General features: G+C 34.8%; 2 protein-coding genes across 5 annotated transcripts in view; one reads left to right on the top strand and one right to left on the bottom strand.

Moving 5' to 3' along the window:
* The first annotated feature begins 11 nt into the window (after positions 1-11).
* On the top strand, positions 12-10,930 carry LOC134241281 (THO complex subunit 7 homolog). The gene is made up of 8 exons (XM_062723349.1): positions 12-147; positions 2,709-2,829; positions 4,687-4,814; positions 5,154-5,240; positions 5,433-5,490; positions 7,453-7,519; positions 10,164-10,233; positions 10,583-10,930. The coding sequence occupies exons 1-8, from the start codon at positions 132-134 to the stop codon at positions 10,627-10,629; spliced, it is 594 nt and encodes a 197-aa protein (XP_062579333.1). The 5' UTR covers positions 12-131; the 3' UTR covers positions 10,630-10,930.
* A 1,782-nt stretch (positions 10,931-12,712) lies between these two features.
* The window catches only part of LOC134241278 (lysine-specific demethylase 5A-like), a 28,198-nt gene continuing 14,403 nt past the window's right edge, over positions 12,713-26,507 (bottom strand). For all 4 annotated transcript variants that reach the window (XM_062723346.1, XM_062723345.1, XM_062723344.1 and 1 more), the window contains 7 exons: positions 26,209-26,358; positions 25,751-25,922; positions 19,015-19,629; positions 18,433-18,662; positions 17,762-18,014; positions 16,823-17,080; positions 12,713-14,659 (listed from right to left, as the gene is read on the bottom strand). In XM_062723346.1, the coding sequence (XP_062579330.1) occupies positions 13,950-14,659; positions 16,823-17,080; positions 17,762-18,014; positions 18,433-18,662; positions 19,015-19,629; positions 25,751-25,922; positions 26,209-26,358 (2,388 nt within the window). In that variant the 3' untranslated portion in view covers positions 12,713-13,949. The remainder of the gene's footprint in view (positions 14,660-16,822; positions 17,081-17,761; positions 18,015-18,432; positions 18,663-19,014; positions 19,630-25,750; positions 25,923-26,208; positions 26,359-26,507) is intronic.

Here is a 26,507-nt window from a genome sequence, read left to right on the forward strand (position 1 = left end):
TCAGACATTTAAATAGTTTTATCTTCGTATGGTTTTGACGCACCAACTTTTTATTACATTTTTTAAAGTATTATCAAAATTCCCGGCATCAATATTGATGTAAGCGGCCAGATGGAAACAATCACGTTGAAATGGCAGTAAATGATGGTAATGTATCTGAAATTTTGGGTAAATCAGTAAAAAAGAGAAATTTGGTCTAAATAATGAGAACCAGAATGCATGTAAATGGTGAAAAACAAGGGGAATTCTGATATAAGCACTAGTAGAGGGCTTGTCCTGATATAGCTGCAATAATGTAGCGCTCTCCGATTTTTTTTATTCTGATGTTTTCTGGAGAGGGCTACAATTCCATAGCATCTCCGTAATGGTGCAAATATTTTTTTTTAATAGGAGCGACTGCAGGCAAAATAAATTATTTTTACATTCAACTTACTTCTAATAAGACGAAATTTTTATTCACTGTCTACAACAGAATGTTAAATGCGAAAAACTTGTAAAATAACTCTGCATGTTTCCTGGTAGTTTACTTCAGCAGCCATGACAGTTCACGCGTGACGTAATGAGACTTTCGCTTGAAATTTAGAACAACTGAATAAAGCAATTATCGGTGTTTATAAATGATTGCGCTGATTTTCATCACAAAAACATAGGTATATAAAACCATTTTAAGTGTTATTTTTATGCAAGCAGCGATATTTATGCTTAAAATTTATTTAAAAGATCCGCTCCTATAGAACCTAAATTCTCATTGGCTGTCCCAAAATACAATCTATCAAGGTCAGTAAACATGGCGGATAAATATATGTATGTTGACATACTTCGAAAAATAAAAAATTTATTTTTGCAGTGATTTACGTCTTGGATGACTACTAAAATGGAGTCAGGTAAGAAATGTTGAATAAAATAGCCATTAACTGATAATTTTGTGTAAACACAACAGCTGCACCACAGGAGATTTATGTAGCCCTCTCCACAAGATGTATTGATTTGTTTATTTTTGATATTTATCATGTTTATATTTTACTGTTTAATTTTAAAAACTTATATTTTATTCAAATCAATTCAAAAAAATATCAACAATGAAATAAACGTAATTAAAACCTTCATAGTTACCACCTACCACCCCATTTTATGACACGCGATTCACTTCAGGTATTATTTCTCGTAGTTTATGCTTTTTTACACTCTTATAATTGTATAGATATTAATCATATATTTTACTCCAATTATTAATACTTTGTTATCCTTTCAATGATCCGAAACAGTCCTTTTGGAAGATTGTTAATGTATCAAATTAATTTTCGTTTTTATTTCATAGATATATACAGTGATATAATAGCATAAATATAAATATATTTAATTAAAATGTAAATATATAAAATATTGGAAATAATGTCCTTATGTGAGTGACCAAAAAATCGGTGTCATTCAAATTTTTATAACCCCGTTGGAGCTCTCTGTCAATGGGCCGAGATATCGGTGGACCGAGGAGTCGTTGGGCCGAGCAGTCTGACATTCATAGGGGAATAACAGACCCCCCCTTCCACTATACTTTTTTGTACTGAAATCGGGTCATAAAATTGGGAAAATCAGAGATCTTTTGGGGGAAGTTTGGAAAATCAGAATATATTTACATTAAGATCATTAGATTTTGGGTTTCTGGCACATGGCAGGCTTTGGTGCCATTAAACTTACAGTACTGTCAGTAGCTCTTTTTTTTTTTTATCTCAGTCCAACTTTTCCATCATATATTCCTCTTGTAAAGGTGAGAGTGAGATATATAAAAAAGCTCTTTAAGTCATGGCCCTGGAAACTGACTTTTCTGTGACACTTACCTCGTATTTCTAAAAATAATATTCACCTCCTTTCTGAAGAATAAGAAATGGTGAAGATAAGGAACAGTTACGGTTGTCCCTGACAAGTGAAATCGCAGGAAACATTTGAAATGTAGAAGGGAGTCGGGTTTTTTTCCTAACAGAGGGTTTAGGGGGAATACCATAATTACTGAATGGGGATTGCATCTCGGATATCATGAGATTTGCTAGATACAACAGACCCACCAATTTTGTGTTGAGCTCAATTTCAAAGAGACTATTCATGATATTTTTATCAAACTTCATATGCTAGTACATATTTATGAGAGCTATTCATTTGCAAATAACATTTTTGACCTAAACCTTTTGTTTGATCTCATTTTTCTCACAATTGTGTTAAGCTAATTTCAAAGAGACAGATCAAAATATAGTTGTCTGATTTCATAATGTTCATCTGTTCATATTATGCTGATACATCCTGAGAATGATTTTTTTACTTCAAATACAGTAATATGCACATACTGTAGAGGTGTGCAGATTTATAGAGTTATGCCTCTGTTGAGCAAAGAAGTTAAATTGTCTGCAACTCATGCTAAACTGGTTAACCGTTAAGTATAAGCATCTTAATTTTAATTGACAAAGAAAAGTGTTTTTATTTTATTGGACAGTGCACTAAGAGAAAATACAGTCACAGATCTGATGTGACAAAAACCTCTAAAAGAGAAGACGCAGATAATATTTAGTTGTATTTAATGTATAGCATTGCCATAGATAATGTTTGGCATAGTCAAGCAATGATGTGGGAGCATAATTATGTAAGCTTGCTAACTGTTTCTTTGACTGGTAGCCTGACCATTTGATAGTTTTAATTGTAGTCCTGATTATATTTTATAGATGAAATAATCAAGCGACGACTGCTGTATGAAGGGGATGGAGGAAATGATGACAAGCGAATCAACAGCCTCCTGAAGACCTGCATTCGATGGTGCAACTCTTCAGAGTCACCGGAGGAAAAGTAAGACAGATATACATGAAACAGTATATTATGCATTATACCAAGGTGATTCTTTTTGCATTACGTGGAATCTGAACTCTTCTTTGCTCCATTCTTAAACATTTATTCATAAGCTCTCTTCCTACATGCTGATTAGTTAAAAAGAAACCCAAATAACATATTTAAACATGACAACGGGTTACTATGTATTACAAAAAGGAATGAGTGGAGCCAATAAGATTGAATCGGTTTAGCTTTTTGTGTTGTAGTACAAATTAAAGTTTACAGAAAACTTGTACATATTTTGTGTGTCTTTGTGTCTTTGACTCTGCCCTGGCCAATCAGCTTAAAAAAAATCAGTCGATAAAACGAGTTGTTGCTTTACGTTGATGGGAATGTTTGATTTAAGGACAGATGATACAAACAAAAAAAGTGATGCCTGGATTGGTATATATTTTTTGGTCTAATTTCATTGCAAATGATGCAAATGATAAATTTCTAGAAAATAAAGAAAGTGTAAACCTTCTGTGAGGTTTGAAAGTATGCCCTTCTGAAACCATCCTTATTAATCCATACAAATATTTTTCACTTCAAATTCCATTTTTATGCAAATTTGAATAAAAAATTATAAACTACGCGGTGAAAGTTATTCATTTCACTCATTTAAACATGACCCAACTTGTTATTTTCAAAGTCTTTGACAAAAGTTTGTTTGTATCATCTGTCCTTAAATAAAGAGTGAAAAGAAACACCTTGGTGCAATACATCCTAAAACAAGATGTGATTTGAATTCATATTATTTTATTGACAAAGTCTAAAGGATATGACTCAGGTACTATTACTAGTCTAAATAGCCTTCTCCTTAAAAGCAGATTTTTTTTGAGTAGCTGTTTTAAATTACGTTTTATTTAAAAATGTGAAATTGATCTTATAATGCCCCTCTTCAAAGATGGATGGCATATTGCTTTGCTGCTGTCCGTCTGTCATCAACAGTTTCTGTTCATTTTCTTTGCAGAGGTAGCACATACTCAAATAAAAATTGGTATACAGATTTATCCTAAGAATATCTAAAACAAGTTCTGTTTTGGGTATGATCGAGCAATTTTTGAGAGAGTTATGGAGAAAATTCAATTCTTTTATTGGGGCTGGGGGGATAAGTGTTTTACAAACATCTCTTGTTTTCATTTTAAATCAATGGATTTGCCTTGGGTGCTACATAACATACACAAGACCTTTATTTTTTGTATGAATGACTATGTTATATAGAATAAGCTTATATGTAAGACTTTTTCAAATATATCGATGCCAAAATTTCAAACTTTAAATCCCAATGATAGTATAGAGTTTAGTTACCTGCATGAAATGTCGACCTGTACTTCCTTCATCAATGACACTGGTTAGAAACAGTTTCTGGTCAGCTCTCAGAAGAATGGTGGTGTTTGTATAATTATTTATTTTATTAAAACTTTGATTGCGAACTAATGAATAATTAGAAGAACATGTATAATTTCACACTTTTAACTTGTCAATTTCATTAATCAAACAAATGGGGTCAAAAACAATCTGTTACTAAACGTAACAAAAATTAAAGATAGATAACACAGTACATCAAATCAAACCTTGTTATTTATATTAAATTCAATGGGACAGAGAAAAAAAAAACTTTTAACAAGATTTATTTTTTTTAAATTTAAGATAATTAGAATAAGATACTACCGGTAAATATCAAATTTGTTATCGTGACCTCCAGATCACCTTGACATATCCTTATTATTCAAGATTTAGAGATTCAATATAGTGTTGTTCAGCTGTATATTTGCTATTTTGTTGCATACAATAAATGTTTAAGAGTGATTGGTTTCTTCTTTGTCTTTACAGCTCCCTGGGGTTTGAGAGAATGATGGCCACGCTGACCCAGTGTGAACACACCATGGAGAAATCTTTACTGGTGTACAACATGAACACTAGAGAGCAGGAGAATTACAATCAGCTCAATCAGCAAATAGGTAACCACAGCAATCATATATTATATAGAAAAGACTGTCTTAAAAAATTCCTAGATTCACATCCCCACCAGCCTTAATTTATGCTACCACTACCTCAATAATTTAATATCTATTTTACAAAACAATTCAGTTCTTGAATCTCAGATCAGAATGGACATACAACTTACCATTCAACTTACATATTAAAATTCTTTAAATGGTTCCCATATGATTTTAAAAGCTGACAAGATCAGGAAAGGAAACAAAATGAAAGGACTGTATTAATTGTAAAGCTTTGATTTTGTTTTTATTCCCCAAGGAGAAGGATGAAATTTGACTTTTCTGTTTTGACTTTTACAGAGGCAAAGATAGAGGAAGCCAGAGAGAAGATTTCGGAGTGTAAAAATGAACTGTCACAGGCCAAACGAATTCGTAAAAATCGACAAGGTATGACATTTCTGAGAGCAAATGATTTAAACATGTTAAAAGAATTATTCTTGTTTTTCACAGAAAAGCAGAAAAAAATGTACAAGTCCAATTGTTATATTTTCTTGGAATATTTTTATGTTAAAGCAGTAGAGATACAGTCACAATGGAGACATTCAGCATATTGTAACATTGTGAATGATTTATTTTTAGAGTACGATGCCTTGGCTCGTGTCATACAGCAGCACCCTGACAGACAAGATACTATGAAGTAAGTAATATATTAAATTAATATATTAAAGTAAGTCAGTTTTACTGTTAAATATATTTAATGACTGTATTTTTTAAGTGCTTCAAAATTAGTGATCATGATCATGATGATTGCACTAATCAGTGGAAGAGGAACATTGTACAACATTTCTGAGTGTGCTTATTAATTCATATTAGGTTGTTTGATTGACACAACTGTAAATTAGCTTAGTTTTCAATTATACAAAATGTTCTGGTGAAATTAATAAATGGAAAATTGCAAATTAGCTTAGTTTTATGCAGCTCTTTAGTCTTGTAATTGTGTTATACTTTTACTTTTATTTTTCTTTGGCTTGTAAATTTGGGTAACTGTTTTATGTGAATTTAAACTGTACCTTTAGTTTTTAGCTCACCTGAGCCGAAGGCTCAAGTGAGCTTTTCTGATCAAAATTTGTCAGTTGTCTGTTGTTGTTGTTGTAAACTTTTCACATTTTTATCTTCTTCTTAAGAACCACTGGGCCAATTTCAACAAAACTTGCTACAAAGTATCCTTGGGTAAAGGGGATTCAAGTTTGTTCAAATGAAGGACCACACCTTTTTCCAAGGGGAGATAATTATGAATTAGAGAAAAATTAATGGCATTTTTAAAAAATCTAGGGTGGGGCCAAAATGGCCAATCAAAGTTTTACATAGGAATATATAAGGTAAACTTTTAAAATCTTCTTTTCAAGTACTTCTAAGCCATGATTAGTGATATTTATATGAAATCATCCTCATGTAGTGTAGATTCTAGTTTGTTCAAATCATGACCCCTGGGGGTAGGGTGGGGCCACAATGGCCGATCAAAGTTTTACATAGGGATATATAGGAAAAATCTTTAAAAATCATGTGAAATCATTCAGGTAGTGTAGATTCAAGTTTGTTCAAATCATAATTGAGACAGGAAAGAAAACTTTTAAAATCTTCTTTTGAAACTCATGTGATATTTATAAATCATCCTCATGTAGTGTAGCTTCTAGTTTGTTCAAATCATGACCCCTGGGGGTGTGGGGCCACAAGATCAAAGTTTTACATAGATATATAGGAAAAATCTTTTGAACAATTGAGACAAACTCATGAAACCCCAGGTAGTGTAGATTCAAGTTTGTTCAAATCATAACCCCGGGGGTAGGGTGGAGCCAGAATGGCCAATCAAAGTCTTACGTAGGAATATATAGGGACATCTTTTAAAAATCATCTTCTCAAGTACTTCAAAGCCATGATTATTGATAGATTCTAGTTTGTTCATATCATAACCCCCAGGGATAGGGTGGGGCCACAATGGGGGATTCAAGTTTTACATTAAAATATATTTAAAAAATCTTCTTCTCAAGAATAGCAAAGCCATAATTAGTGATATTAGTATTTATATGGAAGCATTCTCAGGTAGTGTAGAATTAAAATTTGTTCAAATCATAACTCCCAAGGGAAGGGTGAGGAAAAATAAAGGGAAAATCCCAAGAACAGAAAAGCTATGTTTAGTCATACTGGCATGTAAGCATCCTCATGTTTTGAAGATTTAAATTCAAATTATTATGCAGTAATATATACGAATTAAAAGTTTAGAAAGAAATCTTTTATCAAGAACAGCAAAGTCATATGCTGTATTGATATGAAGGCATGCTCAAATAGTATCAAAATTAAAGCTTCAAACCTCCCCATTTCTGATCTGATATGTGCTTTTTCCTAGCCGATGGGCTCAGGTGAGCGATGTGGCCCCTGGGCCTCTTGTTATGTACATGTAATAATACTTTAGTATTAAATATTCATTTTTTTTTTCAAATTTCAACTGTATCAAGATTATACATATAACAAAATAGTAAACACTGCAAATTATTTTCACTTTAAGCAGTTTACCAACTAGTAGCTGAAAAGCTTGTTTAAGGGCTTCTAGACACTGGAGTATGTGTAGTGTTTAAATCTGTTTGACATTTCTATTCTACAGGCAGCTACAAGGATTAGACAAAGATGTTTCAAGTCTGGAAGAACAAAAAAAGTCTCTAGAACAAAAGGTAACCCTTCAGTGACTTAATTACTCTATCTATACTTACATCAGAAAACATCTCTAGAACCAATGGTAACCTTCAATGACTCTATCTCCACATACACCAGAAAACATCTCTGGAACCAGTGGTAACATTCAATGTCTCTATCTCTTTATACATCAGAAAACATCTCTAGAGCCAAAGGTAACATTTAATGACTCTATCTCTACATACATTAGAAAACATCTCTAGAACCAATGGTAACATTCAATATCTCTATCTCTACATACATCAGAAAACATCTCTAGAACCAATGGTAACATTCAATGACTCTATCTCTACATACATCAGAAAACATCTCTAGAACCAATGGTAACATTCAATGACTCTATCTCTACATACATCAGAAAACATCTCTAGAACCAATGGTAACATTTAATGACTCTATCTCTACATACATCACAAAACATCTCTAGAACCAATGGTAACATTCAATGATTCTCTCTCTACAGTCTACATACATCACAAAACATCTCTAGAACCAGTGGTAACATTCAATGACTCTATCTCTACAGTCTACATACATCACAAAACATCTCTAGAACCAATGGTAACATTCAATGACTCTATCTCCACATACAACAGAAAACATCTCTAGAACCAGTGGTAACATTCAATGACTCTATCTCTACAGTCTACATACATCACAAAACATCTCTAGAACCAATGGTAACATTCAATGATTCTCTCTCTACAGTCTACATACATCACAAAACATCTCTAGAACCAGTGGTAACATTCAATGACTCTATCTCTACAGTCTACATACATCAGAGAACATCTCTATAACCAATGGTAACATTCAATGACTCTATCTCTACATACATCACAAAACATCTCTAGAACCAGTGGTAACATTCAATGACTCTATCTTTACAGTCTACATACATCACAAAACATCTCTAGAACCAGTGGTAACATTCAATGACTCTATCTCTACAGTCTACATACATCAGAGAATATCTGTAGAACCAATGGTAACATTCAATGACTCTATCTCTTCAGTCTACATACATCAGAAAACATCTCTAGAACCAGTGGTAACATTCAATGACTCTATCTCTACATACATCAGAAAACATCTCTAGAACCAGTGGTAACATTCAATGACTCTATCTCTTCAGTCTACATACATCACAAAACATCTCTAGAACCAGTGGTAACATTCAATGACTCTATCTCTTCAGTCTACATACATCACAAAACATCTCTAGAACCAGTGGTAACATTCAATGACTCTATCTCTTCAGTCTACATACATCACAAAACATCTCTAGAACCAGTGGTAACATTCAATATCTCTATCTCTACATACATCAGAAAACATCTCTAGAACCAGTGGTAACATTCAATGACTCTATCTCTACAGTCTACATACATCACAAAACATCTCTAGAACCAATGGTAACATTCAATGACTCTATCTCTTCAGTCTACATACATCAGAGAACATCTCTAGAACCAGTGGTAACATTCAATGACTCTATCTCTACAGTCTACATACATCAGAGAATATCTCTAGAACCAGTGGTAACATTCAATGACTCTATCTATCTCCACATACATCAGAGAACATCTCTAGAACCAATGGTAACATTCAATATCTCTATCTCTACATACATCACAAAACATCTCTAGAACCAATGGTAACATTCAATGACTCTATCTCTACATACATCAGAAAACATCTCTAGAACCAATGGTAACATTCAATATCTCTATCTCTACATACATCAGAAAACATCTCTAGAACCAGTGGTAACATTCAATGACTCTATCTCTACATACATCAGAAAAATCTCTAGAACCAGTGGTAACATTCAATGACTCTATCTCTACATACATCAGAAAACATCTCTAGAACCAGTGGTAACATTTAATGACTCTATCTCTACATACATCAGAAAACATCTCTAGAACCAGTGGTAACATTCAATGACTCTATCTCTACAGTCTACATACATCACAAAACATCTCTAGAACCAGTGGTAACATTCAATGACTCTATCTCTTCAGTCTACATACATCAGAGAACATCTCTAGAACCAAAGATATCATTCAACATGTTCAATGACTATCTTCACAAGTCACTGGTTGGAAATATCTCCAAATTTACAGTGGCTTATTTTCAGAATTTCAGGGTTCTTTTCAATATTTAGGGATCAAAGAGTATGTCTTACAATCATATAACTTTATTAGTTAACTCACTTTTCATGGCGACATTTGAATATATAAGATAAAAAGATTAAGAGGCTTAGAATCATCAAACTTTGTCAGTTAACATGGTTAATGCATTGTGTTTACAGATTGTGCTAGCCAAAAAGGAGGTCATGGTGACCTATGTTTGGATTTCAAGGCTTCATTTAAACATGTAGGGTACTAAAAGTCTTAGGATAGATGGGGTGTACAATTTATCAGCAATTTTAAGCCTTTTGATCTCTTGTAAAATATTCAGCATCAACTCTTGCAAGGTCTAATTGGTGTTGATTATATTTGTACAAAGAGAGAGAGAGAATTACATGTACAACAGAATTTCTTGCAAACAGACTTTGCACTTAGAAAATTTAGTACATTGATTAATATTAAACTTGCAACAATTTAATTTTTCCAGCTTGATTTAAGAAGAAAGCAGTTCCATGTTCTGATTGCTGCTATACATGAATTGGAGAACATTCTGGATGGTGAGCTTTGTATACCACTCTTTAGAGAAGCGAGATATATTGTGTTATATATATTGTTTCTGTATGTAAAGTTAGTAGCCTCTTCCCACTTGTTAACACTTTCATTTGAGAAGTACTTTGAATTGAAACTTATCTTAATCAGTGAGATCTGTTACTTCCTGTTTATTGATTGGATATCTGTGTTTGGATTATCTTCCTCATATGTCACCTTTTTCCTTAACAATGGCAAGTGCCTATTGGTTGGCCAATAATTGGTTCATAATTGTTTTTTCATCAGAAAACAGAAGAAAAGTGTGTATTTTAGAGGTCAATGAGATTCTATCTTTTCTCTTCCTACATGTATTTTCAGAGGATGAAACTAAAGAAGAAGGTGCTGAAAAAATGGATACAAACTGAGCGAATAGCAGTGTTCACAAAACAATATATTTGTTGTGGAAGAAAACACCTCCTTTCAAATATGTGGGGGTACCACCTAGGACCTATGGTGCACAAGTTCACTGTGTACCCAATATTTAGATCTCAGAATTGAATCAGGACAGTGAATGTGATGACTTTGTCCATGAATCAACAGATTAAGCTGTGTTATTTTAACAAGCTAATGTATTTCCATGTATTATGAAACATTTTGTTTTACTATAAATGTCAAATGGTGTTTATTAGTAGTCAGCAAAATTAATAAATCTTTATACTTTATTAATATTTATATACTTCTTTTCTTGTTCACATCCAAACTATATTCCACCAAACCTTTTATAGGTCACCTTAGCTGAAAATGGGGGGCAAAAGTTTTTTGTCTGTCTGTTCACTGACAGTCTGTAAACTTTTCACGTTTTCAATTTCTCCAATATTTTCAAATTCTCCAATATTTTCAACTTCTCCAACAATTTCACATTTTTAACTTCTACAATATTTTCACATTTTCATTTTCTCCAACATTTTCATCTTTTCAACTTCTCCAACATTTTCACATTTTTGAATTCTTCTCCAGCATCCTCAGGTAAAGGGGATTCAAATAAACAGCCTACGCTTTTTCAAAGGGAGATAATAAGGAAAAAGAGCAAGAAGAGATGTTTGTAAAACACTTATGTCCCCTCCCCCAAATGATTGGAATTTTTCGAAGTCCAAGGGGCATAACTCTTTCAAAAATAGTACCCATAACAGAACTCGACCGAGATATTTTTAATATAAATCTTTATATTAAATTTCACTTCAATATGTGCTACCTCAGCTAATGTAGGGCAAAATCAAGTTTGTTCAAATCATGACCCCCGGGGCAAGGGTGGGGCCAAAATGGCCGACCCAAGTTTTACATAGGAAAATATTGGAAAAATCTTTAAAAATCTTCTTCTCCAGAACCACTGGGCCAGGAAAGATGAAACTCATGTGGAATCATCCAGTGTAGGTTTGATAGCAAGGTGGAGCCAAGTTTTACATGGAAAAACAAAATTTTACTCATGTGGAATCATCCTCAGGTAGTGTAGATTCAATTTTGTTCAAATCATGACCCCCGGGGCAAGGATGGGGCCAAAATCCTTTTTAGAAATATATGAAATATCTTTAAAAATCCTTCTCAATTACCACTGGGCCAGGAAAGAAATTCATGTGGAATCATCCTCAGGTAGTGTAGATTCAAGTTTTTTCAAATCATGACCCCCTGCCCTTGGGATATGGTGGGGCCAAAATGGCCGACCCAAGTTTTACATAGGGAAATATTGGGAAACCTTTTAAAATCTTCTTTTCAAGTACTTCAAAGCTATGATAAGTGATACCTGGGGTATTTATATGGAATCATCCTCAGGTAGTGTAGATTCTAGTTTGTTCAAATGATGAACGCCTGGAAGGGGGGGGGGGTTGATTGATTGATTGTATATTGTTTAACGCCGAGTCGGTGGGGGGGGGGGGGTAAATTCAAGCCTGATGTGCTCAGGTGAGCGCTGTGGCCCCTGGGCCTCTTGTTGGTGTTCTTCTCAAGAACAGGAAAGCCATGATTGGTCATAATAATAAAGAAGCATCCTCAAGTAAATAGATGTATAGATTCAGAATTTCAGATTTGTTCAAAATATGACCCCAACCCCACCCAAGGTATATAGAGGGGCCATGTAATTATATAAATATTAAAGTATATGTCACTACAACAAAAGTGGAAAGCCATAATTATATGAGCAAACTAATTCAGATGAATCCTCAGGTAGTGTGGGAATTGAATATCCACAAATCAAACTCAAATTCAACCTCCTTCTCCCTCATAGACCACTTTTATATTAAAGCTTTTCAATATTGAACTGATTTCTGCTTTTTCTTAGCCTAGCTAGCTTTAAGTGAAAGGACTTCAAAATGATATGAATACTTGCATATTTTTGGTGAAATCAATGCAAAACATAAACCCTGACCTTCTTTATCCAGGTCTAAAGGAAAGTAATTCTCTGCAGCTCAGTACTTTTTTCTTACACAATGGCGTGTAAAGAAACTGACGAGACAATTGTTTTACTTAACTTTTATTTAATGGTGGTTTTTTTTCTCTGTTCATCTACACAATATGACATAAACACATTCATAACCAAATTTCATACAAAATTTTTTTAAACAAACAGTCTGACTTCATTCAGAATGATACATCATTTAATGAAACTTTGTTGCTAAATGTAAAAATTGTAAAAGTATACATTGTGGCATAATCCTTCTACCATTTCCCAGTTCAATAGGGATATTATTGCATTTATAAAATGATAAACTAATACACATTCATATATAAATTTTTTCTTGAAAAAAACTGAAATTTTCAGGAAGGATGCCAAAATGTTTACCTTAACTGAATTTCTACAAGCAATCATAGTTTATGTTCATTTTGTAACAAGCTTAACAGATTTCTGTAAATGCTGGAGCTGCGGCACAATTTTGGTTTTGGTTTTTGTGTTTACTACCAGTAATTAAGCTAATACTACAATTCCCTCTTTAATAGTCAATACAAATTGCTTCAGAAAGAATTAGACACCTCAAATATATTTTCATCAATCAATATACACAATATTAAGAGTTCTTAATCATGATAATCTTTTATGCAAAGGAGAATGGTACATAAACCATTATATGTACGTAACTAAAATTGTCCTCCTCACAAAATACCACAAAATGAAATAATGTAAAATTCTTGTACAACTCCCATGTACAACAGAAATAGATAAACATGATAAAACAAAAACAAAGCCAACACACTTATCTACAAAAGATTTACAATAAATAAAACAAATGGATCTAAATGTAACAAATAAGTATAAAAATCTGTATGTAACTTAAGATGAAATTGATAGCAGTCACAAGTTACAAGTAATGAAGTTGTCACAAAACATAGCACTCCAAAGTGATCAACGTGAGGAACTGTACAATATGGCTGCTTCTGAACAGTTGGATATTCTGTACAAGTATAAACATGAGAAGAAAATCTGACTTGAAATATGATGACAATGCTTAGGGGGAATACAATTTTCATTGAATGTTTGGTGTTAGGACTGGAATATGGCAATGTTTTAATACAAACTGTTGACAAGAATTCTGTGAAACAAGGATTCACACTGTCAGGTTTTAACCTGCAATAAGATGAAGGCAAGCACAACTGTCACTCTCTCTCTCTCTGAAGTTTCTGTATGTATGTATATACATGGCCATTAATTCATCAAGATGTTACCAGCAGTTATACTACAAACAGACAGATCATTAGGTCATGATTCGTCTGCTGTTTGTACTATGGACTCTATATTTGGTGACATCTCCTCTATTTCGTCTGTGCTGGGTTTGGTTGTGATCACTGGCGACTCTAACCGGGTCATCATACCATCCATAATGTCTGCCACAACAACCGAATCAGTCGGACTTCCGTCCTTCACTTCATGTCGGGTGTCTCCATGGTTACTGTCCTGTCCTGTGTCTCCATGGTTACTGTCCTCCTTCTCCATAGCGATGAGTTCTTCCTCAATGTCCTCTCCCGGTATCACAGAACTCAATAAATCCCCGCCCTCACTTACACACTTCATCACTGCGCTCTCAGACACTTTTCCAGCCAAAGATTTTTGAGAACAGAATTCCTGAATTTTGATGGGTGATTGAGTCCGTACAATCTTTTGTGGAGAAGTGTTTATCTTTTCTGGAGGAGTGATTTCTACGTCCTTCACTGTTACAAGCTCAGTCTCTCGCGTGGTCATCAACCCCGATGACGTACTGATGGTAATGCTCTCTCGAAGGCTGTTCCTGACCACCCCCTCTGTATTTGGTGTTCCGTTGGATGACACAAAAGTCAGTGCACTGTCCCGGTTTTTACACTTAAAACATTCGTACTCTTCGTCCTCGGTCACCTCGTCTGCTCCGAGTCCCACACACAGGAGGTGGTACCACTCCTCACAGCGGTCACACTGCACCCAGTTCACCTCCTCACCTGTCACAAATACAACACAACCATCAGATATCAAAGATTTCTTTATTGAAATGTACATTCAAACCTCCTTATTTCAAACTCAATGGCACCAAAAGAAAGTTGAGAGATATCCTAGAATTGGAAATAGATTATATACATTAAGTATCAGTGCTTGGGATTTCCAGATTACTTAAACATGTCCATCTTAATCAAAATATCAGTGATCAGATACCAATGTTCAGCAGTATACAAAATAAACTAGAACTGTCCAATGGGACAAAATACCCACCGCAGGGTTTTTCAGAAGTAAATTTTTCCATAAGAAAGATATGGACCGGACACGAATTATGAATTTTTCTTCCAGTGACCTTTAAGTTCCCCAAATGACCTTGGGTCAAGGTCATGACACACCTTTGGGTCATGGGCAATCTTTGTGTGAAATGTGTGAAATGAGTTTTTCTTCCACTGACCTTGAAGTTCCCCAAATGACCTTGGGTCAAGGTCATGACACACCCTTAGGTCATGGGCAATCCATGTGTGAAATGAGAACCTACCAAGTTTATCCTTAAGAAAGATATGGACCTGACACGAATTATGAAATTTTTCTTCCAGTGACCTTGATATTCCCCAAATGACCTTGGGTCAAGGTCATGACACACCCTTGGGTCATGGGCAATCTTTGTGTGAAATGAGAACCTACCAAGTTTATCCATAAGAAAGATATGGACTGGACACAAATTATGAAATTTTTCTTCCAGTGACCTTGAAGTTCCCCAAATGACCTTGGGTCAAGGTCATGACAAACCCTTGGGTCATGGGCAATCTTTGTGTGAAATGAGAACCTACCAAGTTTATCCATAAGAAAGATATGGACCGGTCACGAATTTTGAACTTTTTCTTCCAGTGACCTTGAAGTTCCCTGAATGACCTTGGGTCAAGGTCATGACATACCCTTAGGTCATGGGCAATCTGTGTGAAATGAGAACCTACCAAGTTTATCCATAAGAAAGATATGGACCGGACACGAATTATGAAATTTTTCTTCCAGTGACCTTGAAGTTCCCCAAATGACCTTGGGTCAAGGTCATGACACACCTTTGGGTCATGTGCAATCTTTGTGTGAAATGAGAACCTACCAAGTTTATCCATAAGAAAGATATGGACCGGACACGAATTTTAAAGTTTTTCTTCCAGTGACCTTGAAGTTCCCCAAATGACCTTGGGTCAAGGTCATGACACACCCTTAGGTCATGGGCAATCTTTGTGTGGAGCAGTAGATTCTAATGTCCCTCTGTAAGAAAGATATGGACTGGACACGTTTGCACAGCTAGACGGACGGACGGACAGACGGACAGACGGACAAGGTGATTCCTATATACCCCCCCAAACTTCGTTTGCAGGGGGTATTATGAACTTTCATAAATAATGAGGTGGAACATCCTTAGGACATTGACATTTTAAAATACATGACCATAATATTGAAGTGGAAATAATTATGTAAAGTAAAGAATTTTGTATCTTATAATTATGGATATCCTCAATTTGGTATATCGGTAATTTGTCCGTACCATAACCGGAAGTCAAGTTTGAGTCTGCTTAACAGAAATCAAAAATTGCATGTTTAACAAAACATTTGGCAATATCTTGGAGTTTTAAGAGTATATACTGTTCATCTTAAGTAATGCAGCAATATTTCAATAAATAAAATCTCCTTTCGTTTCCCGTAACGATGCTAAGGCTTCTCAAAAATGGCTTAAGTATGCATTTCCATTGCTCTAACTGGAAAATCCCAAAGCAAAGGTGATGGAGAGTTGATGATGCAAAAATACACTGCATTACGTCTCAACGGGGTCTTACGTATCATATGCATAAATGATAGTCCTTGGACCGGAAGTCCAAGGATTACTACAATGTGCGAAGTTGGAGAAAATTCGACCTAATCATCTGAAAACAGGCATTTAAAAATGGCAAAGAATAATTCCTTCGCTCAAATCTCGATATTGATTAAACTATCGTATCGTAGAAATTAAGCTGCAATTGTTGACGTTTTAATTTAATTGACATTTTACAAATGTTACTTAGTAAAGTTAAAAGATAAACATTTAACATTTTTATCAAATCTCTCATACAGCCCATACTGCTTGTTGCGTTTCTTTTGCGTGTCAGTATACATGTAGCACTGACCTGTGGGCTTCAGACATTTTATTGCTGCACAATTATCATCGTCATCATCATCCGCATCATCTTCCATCATCACAAGACACTCCTTCTCTTTCTTCTTCCTCGGTTTTCGCTTCTTCTTCTCGATTTCTTCTGTTGCCCCCTCTTTCTTGACCTTGATTTTCTTCTTCTTGGGTTTTTCCAACTTTTTGAGTTTTTCAGCATTTAGGTCAACCATTAACTTTATCTTCTCAATGTCCGATGCAGTTGATTCTGACATAACTGTCAAAAAACAAAGATTAGGATTTAAATTACTGTAATAATAAACAGCTGTCATAATGAATACTGTGGAATCATTTTAAGTTGTGGGGGTCAATGTTCGTGGGCAAGCAAAATTTTACTTGTTCGTGGGGACATAACTTCGTTGGTTACTCGTTTATATAGTAGACTCAGTTGGTCAATACGTTTACAAAATAAACGTTCGTTGGGATGTAAATTCGTGGATAAAGGTGACCCACAAAATCCACGAACATTGGTCCCCCACGAACAATGATGACTCCACAGTATTACACAAGGGCACTACAATAAGGAACACCTCCTTACAAAAATCTTAGTAAATGACAGCAATCTCAATGTAATTTATTTTTCTTCAGCATGAACTGACTCACTCATGAACACGAATCTATATGCCCTTCAGGGAGATAAAATAATGAAGATAATAAATCAAAGGGGTAATCAACTTTTAATATAAATACACGGAGAATGTTTCAGTCTGATTGAACTAGACAGTCATCAGGAGAGAGCCTAGCTCCAGTAGACTAAGTTACTCTCTGCTAGAAGACAGACCCCACAAACAAATAAAGGTCAGATGTGGCTGTCTATAGCAGTTTAAATACAGTACTGACTGCAGGAGATTTAAAACATTTCTGTTACTTTGTAAGCTTTAACATATTAATGACTTACTTTGATCTTGCTGGAGTTCAAATTCCTTTAGGAGTTTCTTTTCCTTATCTCCTTTCTCTTTTTTGACCTTGACCTTTTTGGGTTTTTCCCCTCCTTCGGATCCATCCTTTGCTTTCTTTGGTTTGGACATGTCTCCGCCTTCTTCCTCTTTCTTCCGTTTCTTCTTTTTCTTTTCTGGGTCCTTTTCTTTTTTGAATTTCACAACCATTTTTTCTCTTTCAAAGTTCTCCTTTGGCACAATGTTTTCAGGACCCTGTGAGTATACAAAGAATTTCTATTATTTTCATTTGGTACAAGATAAAAACTTTTTCTGGAAAAAATTATTTACTTCAGAAAACTCCTTCCAACCTTAAACCAATTTAAATTGATCCATTAAATTTATCATGAACATGACTTACTTATTCACCAGTTCATATCCATGTATTGTAAACCATGAAATGTTTGTGTGGAGAATTTTTTGTTCATTTGCGATTAGTAAAGTTTAGCAAAATTTATCACCATGCAATCTCATACAAAGTACCCCACTAAATAACAAACAATATTTACAACTGCCTGTTTTGCTCCTTCCCATTAAATTAACAAATTCTTACAAGATCACTTTTGTATCTTCAATGTCTATATCAAGAAGTTCCCCCATTTAATCCTAAGTTCTGTTTAGATCCATTATTTACCTTATCTCCGATGTCCAGATCCAGCAGTTTCCCCTCCCCCCGGGGCTGACAGGCCTGTAAGATCCTCCAGATGTGCTGGGTCTCGTCCAGGGAGACTTCTAACAGGTCCCCCTCCATCATCAACTCCTCCAGCTGTTTCTTGGCGGTCAGTGACAGCTCTAGGACCGGGGCCTCCAGGCCAGACCGGGCCACCAGGGGGGACTTCCTCTGATGTTTCCTGGGGGAGGCATCTAAAGGGTAAAACATTAATGTCAGTACTTCACAAAGAACTTTACAGTACATCACGGAGTATTTCTAAAATGTCATTCGAAAAGTATAGATTAAATCTTGACAGCATTATCATAAACATTGATAACATTACATTTCATGAAGTTTACAATATATTTCTGTGTAACTTTTTTCCACGAACCTACATCAAGTACCAGTAATGAAATTTTGCATTAGTTTAGCATTATCTTACAATTTCTTAACTTTGAACACATTCACTAACATTGTCAATAAATCTTTAAATAAATTACTATCCCTAAAGGAAAATAATTGATTATACAGTGTCTTTTTAAAATTCATTACGGTTCTACATACTAGATCCGCCCTTTGAGGCTGTGGAATAAGCATGTTCTGACATTCCCGTGTGGTTAGTGCTGCTGGATATCTCCACCTCCATCTGAATGTCATCTGAGTTCTGTTCGGGGGACATGGGTGGTGACAGGGAGTTTTCTGAGTCCAGGAACCCTGAGTCCATCTGTTTCCCACTGATCACCCCTGATGTACCACCGAACGCACTCTGTGTCACGCTGGCCAGATGTCCCTGTAACTCAGGGTTGTTTGCTGCCTTCATTAACTCGGCATTAATTATCTTCTCTGTTTTCTCTCTGGCAGCCTGTTCTACCATCCTCTGACTCAGTACGCTGAGTTTGGCAAGAGCAGAAGCGAGTTCACTGGTGGTGAGAGCCTGTCGAGCTCGGTCCTGCCAGGCCATGGCTCGCTCGGTCAGGCACTGCAGGGCCTCCCCCTCCGGCAGACGAACGGGCAGCTTCTGTAGGGACACCAGGAGAGACAGGATGGTCTCCAGTCTGGGCCGGCGTGACCTCAGACACAGGGGACAGAGAAATTTGAGATCCTTAGCGGCCTGCACAGCGGCAGCCTGCTGAGATTTGTTCTTCAGGTTGGCAGATTTAGGCAAGGGGACACAGGTTCCTGTAGGAATAATACAAAACAGTTATAAACCATGGAGAAAGTATCATAATCACATGTTTACTGAAAATTTGATATTTTTTAATGCTTATTTTCTCTAATTTTAAAATCTTTAATTGAACATATGGTCATTGTAACATACTGTTTGAACCATGTCTGTATGAAAACAGATCACAGCTTGATTAAGTTGTCTTTATATTTGCTGTTTTTCAGAGATCAATACAGATAATAATGTATTTCTCATATATGAATTAAACAGCAAATCTTACTTCAAATTATAGGGACATACAGTGTAGATAATAGTCATTAATATATAAGCATATTGTATGAAGAAAAATGAGGTTTTTGTAGCATATAAAATCATTGGGAATATTTGTGGGTGTATCAGTCTGATTGAACTAGACAGTCATCAGGGGAGAGCCTAGCTCCAGTAGACTGAGTTACTCTCTGCTAGAAGACAAACACCACAAACAAATAAAGGTCAGATGTGGCTGTCTTTAGCAGTTTAAATACAGTATTGCCTACTAGAAGACAGACACCACAAACAAATAAAGATTAGATGTGTCGGTCTTAAGCAAATAAACATTTGTGACAAAATGAAATGTTATCAATCATAAGAAAGAGAACTGAAAAAGTAAGCAGTGGTCTTCAGTTTACTATTTTGACTTTGACCAGGTAAAGGTAGTTGTTATGTTACTGTAGTGAGTTAAGTCCCAGGTCCGTCACCTTCAAACCCAAGAGGATTCTGTGATGTACACATACAGAGAGAAGTAAAAAAAATCCTCTGAACTCTCTTGACAAAAGGTATTATCAAGGATTTTTAAAATAATTACATACACTTTATAGACATTGTAATTCCATATAGCTGGAAATTTTATGCAAGAAACATTTTTTTAAAACTGAATTTAATACACTTAATATGTGAGTGCTGGTACTGATTTCTTTCTTTGCAGAACTTGTACCAGTTTAAATCCATTGTATACATGTGCACAATGTACAGGTAGTTTAAGAGGAGTGACAAACAACAATCCTGACTGAGTTATACCTCTGTAACATACTGTATGAACCATGACTGTATGAGAACACATCACGGCTTGATTGAATTGTCTTTTATCTTTGCTGTGTAAGGAGAACAATACAAACTAGGGCTAATTGTAACGGGGACCGTTACAGATGTTCCCCAAACGCTCCCCAACTCCCTTTTGGTGCCATATTCCCTGTAAGCGCTATTAAATAAGACACACTTTATGCAATTTAGACTTAAACGTTTTTCCAGAAGAATACAAAATATATTTAAATTTTAGCATTGCACGCGTGCTCATCTGAATGCATGTGCGTGACCATATTATCTTGTCTAAAATATTTATATATTTTAATATACTTAATATCAAATCAATTAATCAAGAAGTATTAATAAATACACTCATTTAAGCGTATTTATATATATTTCGTTTCACGTGCACAAACGTGCATGAGGACTATACCTTCTTGTAGGCGTCTATTATGTCTGTCTATGTTCTAAATCCCATCCTGTTTGGTTGAAAAACAAGGGAGTTATAGCCATTTACAGTTTAAGCCAATAAGATTGCAGTGCACGTGCATGCGCGTGTTTTCACGACAATTGTTATATATTATTTTGTAGTACATGCTAAAGTATGTATATGTTTTAGATTTCATAGCATTTCGTCAAAAAACAGAAAAGATATTGAAATTTTTGTTTCAGCCAATCAGAACGAAGCGCACGTGAACGTACGTGCATGTATGTGCATGATGACCATACCTTCTTGTAGGAGTTTACTATATCTGTCTATGTTCTAAATCCCATCCTGTTTGGGTGAAAAACAAGGAAGTTATAGCCATTTAAAGTTTAAGCCAATCAGATTGCAGCGCACGTGCATGCGCGTGTTTTCAAGAAAATTGCTATATATCATATTGTAGAACATCCTAAAGTATGCCTGTATTTTAAATTTCATATAATTTCATAAAAAAACTGAAAAGATATTGAGATTTTTGTTTCAGCCAATCAGAGCGAAGTGCACGTGCATGCGCGTGAGTTCGTGCTAATTTGACAGTGTCATATTATCTACACTATTGATATGTCTTCATATAATGAGTTTCAAGTCATTTAGTTAAAAAATGCCAAAGTTATAGCTATATTAAGTATATCGGTCATTTCACTCATATCACGCGCACGCACGTGCATGCGTATGCACGCAAAATGACCTTCGTTCCGCACACCTACACTACACACCTATTAACCCTAAAAAGGTTTTAGCTTAGTTGGATGAACAGTTTTACAGACAAAAAAGTACCGGAGAACAAAGAAGAAAAAAAAGAATAATAATAATAATAATAAGAAACCGAGTAAAAACAATATGTTCCCAAACTCCGTTTGGGGAACATAATAATCATGTAGCTCTCATATAATGATTCAACAGCAAACTTAAGGATGTACAACACACCTACCCCAAAAAAATTCCTGTCGTTTAATTTTCGTTATTTTTGTATATTTAGTACATGACTATATCTACTGCATGTATGCATATTTTGGACAAAATCGTTCGAGTGGTTTTTGGACAGGAACAAAAATACCCCCCTTTAGTTGTTTACAAGGAGAGAAAATTTTTAATCAATGAACTACTTAAACCTAAATTTAAAAAAAACCAGGTTAGATATTAATGTCAAATTTCATTGGCTTATTCCTTTACCCATTCAACACAAAAGCATAGTCATCTTTTTGATATACATATCATCAAAACAATTTTTAAAGACCTTAAACTGAAAAACTATGAATTTTCTAAGCCTTGAAAATTGCGTATTTTTCAAAATTCAAATTTTTTTTGTGAAAAAACCTGTCGTTTAATTTTGGTAAAAAACTTTCTTTAGGTAGCTGGTAGTAAAAATAATCTTCATAATTTTTTGTATAATTTTTGTACGACAGTTTTGATTTAATAGCGGAAAATTACCCCCTCACCCTTTCTCAATAGATCACGTTCCCGCGCGTCTTTCAGACGGGGGTCGATCACTTTGTTATATGAATCTGCAAATACACATTTAAACCAGAAGTCTCTGTCGAGACTGTAGCTCTACTGGTTTGTACTTATAACAAAGGATAAGAAAAGAAGCCATTGCAATCAGACCAAAACTGTAGAAGGAGTGATGTTTTAAAGGAATTTCACGGACATTTCTATTTTTAGTATAATGGCAACATCATTCATCAAAATCAAAAACCGATGCACTATTTAATGTATCTTAGTGTAGTCTACTTGTGTGCCAAGTTAAATTTGAAACCAGACCAAAACTGTAGAAGGAGTAGTGTTTTAAAGGAATTTCACAGAAAATTCTATTTTTAGTAACCACGGCAACACCATTCATCGAAATCAAAAACCGATGCACAGAATTATGTGTCTTAGTGTAGTCTACTTGTGTGCCAATTACATTGAAATCGGACCAAAACTGTAGGAGGAGTGGCATTTTGAAAAATTGTTTACAGACAGACAGACAGACAGACAGACGGACGGATGACAGACACTTTAATATTGCATAGGCTCTTCTGGTCTCTGACCAGTAGAGCTAAAAACCGATGCACAGAATTATGTATCTTAGTATAGTCTACTTGTGTGCCAAATTATATTGTAATCGGACCAAAACTGTAGGAGGAGTAGCATTTTAAAAGAATTTCTCAGAAATTTCTATTTTTAGTAACCACGGCAACACCGTTAATCGAAATCAAAAACCCATGCACAGAATTATGTATCTTAGTGTAGTCTACTTGTGTACCAAGTAATATTGAAATTGGACCAAAACTGTAGGAGGAGTAGCATTTCGAAAGAATTTCACAGAAATTTCTATTTTTAGTAACCAGGGCAACACCGCTTATCGAAATCAAAAACTGATGCATAGAATTCTGTATCTTTGTGTAGTCTACTTGTGTGCCAAGTTATACTGAAATCGGACCAAAACTGTAGGAGGAGTAGCATTTCGAAAGAATTTCACAGAAATTTCTATTTTTAGTAACCAGGGCAACACCGTTCATCGAAATCAAAAACCCATGCACAGAATTATGTATCTTAGTGTAGTCTACTTGTGTGCCAAGTTATACTGAAATCAGACCAGAACTGTAGGAGGAGTAGCAGAAAGAATTTCACAGAAATTTCTATTTTTAGTAACCACGGCAACACCATTCTTCGAAATCATAAACCGATGCACAAAATTATGTATCTTAGTGTAGTCTACTTGTGTGCCAAGTTATATTGAAATCAGACCAAAACTGTAGGAGGAGTAGCATTTTGAAAAATTGTTTACAGACAGACAGACAGACGGACAGACAGACAGACGGACGGACGACGGACGCATTACTATCGCATAAGCTCTTCTGGTCTCTGACCAGTAGAGCTAAAAAATTAAAGTGGAATATTGCTTTTGCTTGAAAAATATATTAACTTACAAATTTAAAAGTCATATGTAAAGCGTATTTAAATGTAGATTTTTAGGCAATTTTTGAATACCCCTATCACCCCCACCCCTACCTTTTTTGCGTCGCAGACCATAGCGTTTCACGAAACGTCATTTACAATGCAAATATACTGGTATTTCGTCAAGAATCCTGGAGGTATGCATTAGTTTTTATATTCATGAATGCAGAATAAATATTGACTACTCTTTTTATATGTATCAGGAAAAAATTACTGAAAGATTTTAGTGTTTAGTCCATATACGTATGCGTTATGCATTACACATCACATGAAACCTGGATACGAATTCAAGTTTTGTTGAACTTGAATATGTTGATTTTTAATTTTATTTCTTTAATTTTATTCATTAAAAAATGGTGTATGTTCAACTCTCCTGTGATATAAATGGAATAATTGTAGTTTCTTTCATGTCATTAATATTTCAAACGAGACAGTATGTGGCCGTGGGGATACATCGACATTTGAATTAGATGTATACATACACTCCTCATGATATTGTACGCATTTCTTTCAATGTCGTCGCTTCTAAAGTTTAAATGAAAATTCCGTATTCGTCCACATTAACTTCAAAATATCAAACATTAGACTCTTCATTTATTTCAATTTATATCAAATCGCACAGTGATATTTTTAAAAATCTTATAGGCTACGTTTTGTTTTGATTCGAGGAAATACCGACATTGTTGAGCAGAAAGTCAGAAGTTACGATTTGCTGCAATAGGATATTCATAAATGCAGATAATTTCAGTACAAGTGGACATTCTTTTCAATTCTATACTTACTTTGTGTATATGAGGTCTATAGTATTCAATTCTCGGATTTATCAGGTCTTGCTGTACTGTGGAAAACCGTGAATAAAAGGGGGGGAAATAAACATCTCCTACATTTTCAGAGTTGTTCCTCTTTGATCAGTAAGGGTCTAAGAACAACATCGATTTTACATTGTAAAAAGTTTTTTGTTCATTTATTGTTGTTTTATTTAGTTAAAGAAGAAAAATAATACATGTATTCATATCGTGTATGCACAAATTGTAATGAAATTGAAGATCATTAATCGGAATGTTATATAGCCAATTGTACATAATGAGAATTTCGGCAATGTAAAATAAAATTTTCAGAATAAAAAAAAAAATGCTGCGCTTTGATAAAAAATACAATTTATTGTATATGAAATGAAGTAAAATAAATACTTATTGATTGAGTATGGTACGCACAAACACAGCCAACCCCCCTATCCCAATTTTCTTTCATGATTGATATACATCGGGATCGTTTTACTCGTCGTTTTGACGCTTTATTTTTGACGTTTAATTTGACGTCACGTCAAACGTTCAATTGAAATCGCAAGAGTTATCTCCCCCAGTGTGTTGTACGTCTTTAAGAGTTTTGTGGTAAATCTTCCTCTATGTATGAAAGGAGATGGAGGTGGGATGGGTGGGGTCGTTTTGCTAAAACTAATATCAATTTTTATACCGATACAATTAAATATATATGTTTCTTATTTATTTCATTTCTTTGGGAATTCTGTGAGACTTGATATCATAATTATAACTTTTCAGTCCAAATGAAATTCTAATATTCAACAGACCAAAGCTTCCTAAAATAATTAAGCTGCTCTACAAAGGGATTCCATGACTTGATTTACTCACCGTGGAACCAGTCTTTACAGAGCTCGCATTGTAACATGAATCCCGATCCCTCTTTACGACAGATGCAGTACTTGGCCTCTCCGTGTGGCTGGCGGAGCTTGGCAGAGTTACGGTCCCTTAACTCTCTCATCAGTTCTATCTCTCTATGCTCAGCCATTTTGAATGCAGCAACCTGTGACAAAAAAAGAAATCAAGACACTGATACTTTTTGTTTTGCTAAATTGGCTAAAAAATAATTACAAACCCATTACTTGAAAAACATGCATTTTTCATTTTACTCCTAAAAATCTGTAAACAAATTTTTAACGAATTTATAAGTAAAAATAAAATGATCTAAATGAGAAGTTGAAAAAATTGATATACAGACATCTTCCTGATTATTACAAGTACATGTACATGTATATGAAGAATACTGATGTATAGTATACATTATGGATTATAATAGATAAATGACTTACAATAGCGGCAGGATCTCTTTGTTCATCCACTCTGTAATCTGACTGGTTGTTATTCTCGCTGTCACGGCGATCTCTTCCCTCCTCTTTGATCTTTTTCTTTACTTTCTTACTACCACTATAAATTCCTATGTCAGCTCGGGGTGACAGAACCTAACACAACACAATTGTAAATATATTAATTAACTTATTACCATTGTGACAAGCTTCTTCAAACCTTCAAGTATTTTCTGTCCTTCAATAAAAATCCCACAAAGCATCACTAATGAACAAATACATATATTACTTTACGATTTCTTTGG

The sequence above is a fragment of the Saccostrea cucullata genome, unplaced genomic scaffold, assembly GCF_032062105.1.
Source record: "Saccostrea cucullata isolate Sc308-1 unplaced genomic scaffold, CSIRO_AGI_Scuc_v1 ctg222, whole genome shotgun sequence".
In the NCBI taxonomy this organism is placed as follows: Eukaryota; Metazoa; Mollusca; class Bivalvia; order Ostreida; family Ostreidae; genus Saccostrea; species Saccostrea cuccullata.